Source organism: Geospiza fortis, unplaced genomic scaffold (assembly GCF_000277835.1).
Source record: "Geospiza fortis unplaced genomic scaffold, GeoFor_1.0 scaffold590, whole genome shotgun sequence".
In the NCBI taxonomy this organism is placed as follows: Eukaryota; Metazoa; Chordata; class Aves; order Passeriformes; family Thraupidae; genus Geospiza; species Geospiza fortis.
Genome location: NW_005054402.1, coordinates 341,609 through 348,116, shown reverse-complemented (window position 1 = coordinate 348,116; position 6,508 = coordinate 341,609). Strand labels below are relative to the sequence as shown.

At 45.9% G+C, this 6,508-nt stretch overlaps 1 protein-coding gene across 1 annotated transcript in view; it reads left to right on the top strand.

The window, feature by feature from the left end:
• NAT10 (N-acetyltransferase 10) overlaps positions 1–6,508 on the top strand; it is a 16,258-nt gene that overhangs the window by 4,628 nt on the left and 5,122 nt on the right. Inside the window, 11 exon segments of the mRNA XM_031061176.1 lie at positions 325–423; positions 1,395–1,531; positions 1,623–1,747; positions 2,708–2,858; positions 3,248–3,344; positions 4,212–4,328; positions 4,429–4,530; positions 4,632–4,706; positions 5,147–5,263; positions 5,436–5,569; positions 6,023–6,112. Of these exon segments, the coding sequence (XP_030917036.1) occupies positions 325–423; positions 1,395–1,531; positions 1,623–1,747; positions 2,708–2,858; positions 3,248–3,344; positions 4,212–4,328; positions 4,429–4,530; positions 4,632–4,706; positions 5,147–5,263; positions 5,436–5,569; positions 6,023–6,112 (1,244 nt within the window).

Below are 6,508 nucleotides of genomic sequence, written 5' to 3'. Positions count from 1 at the left end.
AGAGTTTTACTCCTCATCAGTGCTTTTGGCTACTTATGTTTGCTACCAGCCTTTTTTACCATGCTCTGCAAAAAAAGGAATCATGGTAGAGTTGTGTTTCTTTCTCTGTTTTTAAGCAGGGTAAACCAGTTTCTTTATGAAGCAGATTTTAAATTTTAACGTCAGTAAATAATTTCCCAGTTCTCAGGCCTTTGAAGCTTTTATAAGAATTTTTTATTAGAATGTGAAATAACAGTGTCTGAGCTTATTTTGATGATGATGATGGCAAATTGTTTTTTTCTTAGATCTTAGCTTTTTATATTGTTTAAAAATGTTATCTTCCAGGAGCACCTGGACTATGAGATTGTTCAGTCCTTAAATCCAGAGTTCAACAAGGCAGTGGTCAGAGTGAATGTGTTCAAGGAGCACAGGCAGACCATCCAGGTAATTGACGTTCTTACATTTTCAGTTTTGTTCCTGGCTGTAGTTTTTGCCGATGTTGAAGTTGTTTTGACTTTAAGCATGTTCATTCTGTGTGATGTGGAGGTGCCCTGGTGGGTTTTGCTGTAAGGCAGATCTTCATGGAGTGACTTCCTCAAAATACCGTCTCTCTTTCAGGGAATAACTTGTAGATTACAGAGCTTCCTCATGGGTTTCTCCCAAAACAAAAGCAGAGGAAGGCGAAAGGAGTGATGCCTTAAGTTTTAGCTTTCAAATTTTTCAGATTCTGTGCTGCTTTAGTGTGTAACTCTGAGCTTCATAGTAAGTGTTTGTAAGGTCTCTTCACGGGGTAGGCAGACCAAACAATTCCTTTTCCAGCTTGAGAACCAAGGAGAGCTGTTACAGCCTCAGGCCCAAAAAGCATAAACAACAGGGAACTGAAGAGAGAATCTGAGATGGGACTTCATAACCTGAAGCTGTGGTTGGACAATTAACTCCAATATGCAATTGGACCAGAACTTATAGAAGTGAGAGACCTCATGACCAGTTGTCCGTTTTGTGACCATTTTGGTTCATCTTGGGTGTAGCCCTGGCTGGGCTCTTGTGCTGCCCAAGGTGGATCCATTGAGGCCTTTTAGTAAATCCCTACTTTATTCTTTAACTCTGTCCAGCCTCTGTTCTGGGTCAGTCTTCACAAGGCATCAGGAGCAGTGCAGGAAGAGGTTTTAGTGATTAGATTTCCTTTATTTTCCTCACCTCTGCAGATGAATTCCTGTGGAGTTGTGCCAAACAAGATGTGTGAGCCAGTTCTTGTTAGGGCAGCATAAACCCTCTCCTGACTTTCTGCTTTTCCACATCTCAGTCTCTGGCTTGGTGTTTGAGGAGAACAGGGACAGCGAAGAGCTTTCCAGGGCCCCAGCTTTGAGAACCCTGGTGTTTCCCTGCTGGCAGTGACAGTGTCCCCTCCTTTGCAGTACATCCACCCTGCTGATTCTGTGAAGCTGGGCCAGGCCGAGCTCGTGGTGATCGACGAAGCTGCTGCCATTCCTCTGCCCCTGGTGAAGAACCTGCTGGGCCCTTACCTGGTGTTCATGGCTTCCACCATCAATGGGTAAGGCTGGAGCAGCCGCTCTGCTGGGGCTCCCCAGAGCTGCCTGGTTCCTGTGGTTCCTGTTTCAGGCTCCCTGTGTCCTGGTTCCCAGGTACGAGGGCACCGGGCGGTCGCTGTCCCTGAAGCTCATCCAGCAGCTCCGCCAGCAGAGCGCCCAGAGCCAGGTGACCCTGACAGCAGAGAACAAATCCACAGCCACTGCCAAGCTCACCTCAGGTACAGCATGTGAGAGCCGGAATGAGGGATGTGGGACTCCAGGTGGCTCTCTAAAATGCAGTTTATTCCATCCAAGAGGTTACAGCAGTCCAGGGTCATGGGTGATAGAGCCTGTGCCTACAGCTGTGAGCTCCAGCTGCAGGCAGGCCTGGGGACCCTTGGGTTTAGGTTACAATGCATTATATACTTTTCTTTGCTGAGCATCTTAATACAGTAGAACAATCTATACCTTAACTATTATCTATAGCCTATCATAACTACTATAATTACCATATTCATGTCACTATTCTCCAATCACTAAAAGTTAGTACATTACAGTTTAAGCTAGAAGTTGTTATTCAGTTTTCTTGCAGTGGAAAATTCGGAGACCTTTTTTGTACTTGCAACATTTGCTGACTTGTTTGCCTGTGCTATCTTTCCGCTTGGTAAAAACATCTTGGTTGAGGTGGGTTTATCCTTTGCTCTAAGCCATAAAAACCCCTTCTAACTAACACACCCTTTGCCTCCTTGGTTAGCCAGTAAGAGTGGCTCAGCAATTATTTTCTTTATATCAAAACTTACTTCCATCTCTATTCCTTCATCAGACTCTACATTTAAAAATCTTTCTGCTAAGCACACGTATCTGTGAGACTTTCTTGTCAAACTTTCATCCTTCCCAACAACAGCACCTCTGGCCTGTGTGTCCCACACAACCTGTGGGTGTCCTGGGGCTACTGTCAGCCTGATCCATGGCTGTCCCACCCATCCATGTGCTTTGCAGCTGTGGGAAGGGGCTTGTGTGGGGAAATGACAGAACTCTGCTGGTTTTCCCTCACAAGTTTCATATGGAAGGCTTTTTAGAGGTGAAAAATCAGCATCTGACAGTTTTCAGGTCTGGGAGCCCTTCAGAGCACAGGGATCCTGTGGGGTGCTTGTCTGGCTGTGGCTTCCAGCCCTGAGTGTCCTCTGCACCCCCTGCAGCTCGCACGTTGCACGAGGTGTCCCTGCACGAGTCCATCAGGTACGCCCCTGGGGACCCCGTGGAGAAGTGGCTGAATGATCTCCTGTGCTTGGACTGCCTCAACATCACCAGGATCATCTCTGGCTGCCCTCTGCCAGACACCTGTGACCTGTATCCTCACTCAAAGGTTCTCAGCCTGGCTGATGGCTGGGATAAGCTCAGCACACTGTTTTTTCCCTAAAACCTTGCTCCTGGAGTTAAGCTCTCATGGCACTGTTGGTGGGTGCTGCCAGGACATCACCAAATCCCAGTTTTGCTGCAGAGACAACCTCAAGGAAAGGTTGCATGAAGGGAGGCCCTTGTTGGAGTTACAAAAGGTTTATCTTCACAGGTGAGGGGTGTGAAAGCTGCAAACGCTGTCCAATATAATTTATTCTTGTAGATTAAGCTGTGGAGTCTAAGAAGACAAGCCAGTTTGTGGCCCAGATATTGAAAATAACCCCACAGGAAGCTTTTTCCTGGTTCCCAAGGAGGTTTTTTTCCTTAATCCCTGTGTTCAGATACTATGTAAATAGAGACACACTCTTTTGTTACCACAGAGCATCAGAAGTTTTCTTGCAGAGGCTGATGGCCCTCTATGTGGCTTCACACTACAAGGTAGGGCTTGGGCTTCTTCCATCCAGTTTCATTTCCAATTTCAGTGTGGAATTTTCTGGGGACAGAAGTGCTTGTTATGATTTAGACTTCTCAACATCTTATTGTTGTGTACAGAGCAGAGCTGTGTTCTCCTTTCTCTGAGATCTCTGCCTCAGTCCTGGCTGTACACACTGGATTTCCAGATAGTCTGGAATATTTTTGCCTTGAGAAAAAGTCGAGACTAAAATTCTAAATAAGCCCCCAAGCTTGTCAGGATTTTATCAGTGCTGAACCTCATTTGCAGTTCTCTTTACCATGTTCTGGTGGCCTCAAGTTCATCAGGAGCAGCACCATTATGAGACTGAAAAGAGGAATAACTCCTCTCAAGGTTTCAAGACCAGGGTTGATCAGTAAATGTGAGTGGAGAAGTCCAGAAGCGCTGAGCTACTGAGTTCTAAAAATTTGAGGCTTAAAAAAAAAATTAGGATTTGGTACTTAGGAGGTAAGGAGCTGTATGAAAATAGGAAGTCCAGGTTCATACATATTAGAGCACAAGGTTTCCCTTGAGGAGAACAGATGCTGTCTGGGGATGTGAGAGCCATGAGCTGGCCTGGGAGCTCCTCCATCCCTCAGCATTGTATGAGTTCAAAATTTCTTAATAGCTCTAAATTTGGAAAATAGAAGGATTGTTTAGAAATCAGCTGGATTTTGAAGCTCTCCTCCTGGAATAACCATTTGGATAACACTCTCGGCCACATTTGTGGCATTTTTGGGGTTGTCCTGTGCAGGGCCAGGAGCTGGACTTAATCCTGATGGGTCCCTTCCAACTCAGGGTATTCTGGGATTCTCTGGACAGTTTTTGATCTTTCTGATGTCTTCACCCTCCAGAACTCCCCCAATGACCTCCAGATGCTCTCTGATGCCCCTGCCCATCATCTCTTTTGCCTTTTGCCTCCTGTTCCACCCACCCAGAATTCCTTACCAGAAGTCCTGGCTGTTGTTCAGGTAAGAGAATGACTCGAGTGTCAATTTTGATCCTGGTCTAGTTGAGCAGGAGGAAGCATTTTGTGTGTCTGTGTTCATAGTTTTGTGTCTTTCCTGGCAGGTGTGCATGGAGGGAGAGATCTCCCGCCAGTCCATCATGAACAGCCTCTCCAGGGGGAAGAAAGCCTCTGGTGATCTTATCCCCTGGACCATTTCAGAGCAGGTGGGTGACTTGCCTGTGCACTGGCACCCAGGGTGTATTTCATGTATTTCTCCGGAGTGCCCAGCTGTGTCCTTTAAATGGGCTCTTTGTCCCTTGTGCAGTTCCAGGATCCGGATTTTGGGGGCCTCTCCGGCGGGCGCGTGGTTCGCATTGCGGTTCACCCGGATTACCAGGGGGTAAAGTACCTGGGACAGCTCTGGTGGGGCCAGGGAAATGGCTCTGCAGGCAGAGCTCAGAACAGGGCAAACACTGCAGTTCCTCCAGTTCTTAGCATTTTAAGCTCAGAGTACCAAACCAGTGCTCCCAGAGCATCCCGAGCCACCATACACAATCCAGGGATATTCTCTGTGACCTTACCAAGTGTTTGGCATTTTCTGAGTGCCAGAGTTAAGCCCCAAGAATTACTACACAGCCCTGAACTACCAGGGCTGATGCTGATTTCTTCTGTACTGTCCTTCTCCCTGGAGCTGCCACATGGCCAAAAAAAGGCATTTTTGCAGTGACTGAGTGATGTCTGCATGCTAATTGTTAATGGGTTTAAGGGGAGAATGTTGTTGCCCTATATTAAAAATCAGAGACCTGGTTTTGCTTACACTGTGTTGTTGCTTCTTCGCAGATGGGCTATGGCAGCAGAGCTCTGACTTTGCTGCAGATGTACTATGAAGGCAAATTTCCGTGTTTGGAAGAAGAAACAGTTCAAAAGGCAAAGGAAATCACAACTGTGAGCAGTGAGGTATGGTAATTTTTTTTTAAATTTTCTGTCATGCTAAGCTGCATAATTTCCCCTGTAAGTCTCCACTCTGTAGGGAGGAAATACTCACCTTTGATTTTCATAGAGAGGAAGAGCTTTAATTTGCAGCTTTCTGTGGGGATTGCTGCTAACCCATTCCCGCTTTCTTTTCCAGACTGTTGGTTTATTAGAAGAGGTTGTGACACCCCGGAAAGATTTGCCTCCTTTGCTGCTCAAACTGAGTGAGAGACAAGCTGAGCACCTGGACTATCTTGGGGTGTCTTATGGCCTGACTCCCAGATTGCTCAAGTAGGACATGATTCTATTTTTCAGTTACATCTTGCCCTTCTTAAACAGATAATGAGCTTTACTTGCCCAGTTTTTCCAGAGTGTAGAAGTAAGAAGTAAGCCTGTGATAGGTAGGGAGTGGTTAAATTCTCATCCCTGTGACCCATAGAAATGTGAGGTGCTGCTGACTTCAGAGCTGGTGGTTTTTTCCTTGACTGATGTAAATGCCTTTCACATCGCCTTGAAAGTTTGTGCATTTTTTGACATTACAGTCGTAATTTTTCACTCCCCTGAGCTGGACCTCAGTCAGGTGGGCACTGTTCCTGCTTTCTGACAGAAAGCTCATTTGCTCTGTTTGTTGGAGTGTTGCTTGTTCCTCACCAGCTGTCCTTGTACAGCAGAGAAATTGCATTTAACCACAATTTATTACTTAATTAGCTCCATAATTCTCCCTGTGTTCCCTCTTTTTCCCAGGTTTTGGAAGCGTGCTGGATTTGTGCCAGTTTATCTGAGGCAGACCCCTGTAAGTACCACACTGTTCCTGACTGGAAATCCAGCCCTGCTGAAATCCCTGGGCATGCATTCCAGTAGATTCTGTGAGAAAGGGTTTGGGGCAGGAGGCTTTGCTGAGGCTGCTTTTAAGGCTTGGTTTAAGTTCATTTTTGTTCTTTGGGCCTATAGTTAAGAAGTAGTGTTTTAGGGTTGTGAATGTAGGCCTCCAAGTAGTTGGCACATAAAAATTTAGAGCTGTTGAGGGCTATTAATATGGTTATTGGTAAAATAGCTGAGATTTACCAAATTCTAGAAGTTCATAGTTTTTCCATTAAGTGGAGATGGTCAGTAGCAGTTGATGCATTTGTTGTTGTTGATTTAGAAGGTATTTCCCTTCCTCAGCTGAGCAGAGAGTGCAAAAGGTTCATGGGGGTGATGGGAAATCCACCACAGAATCACAGAACTGTA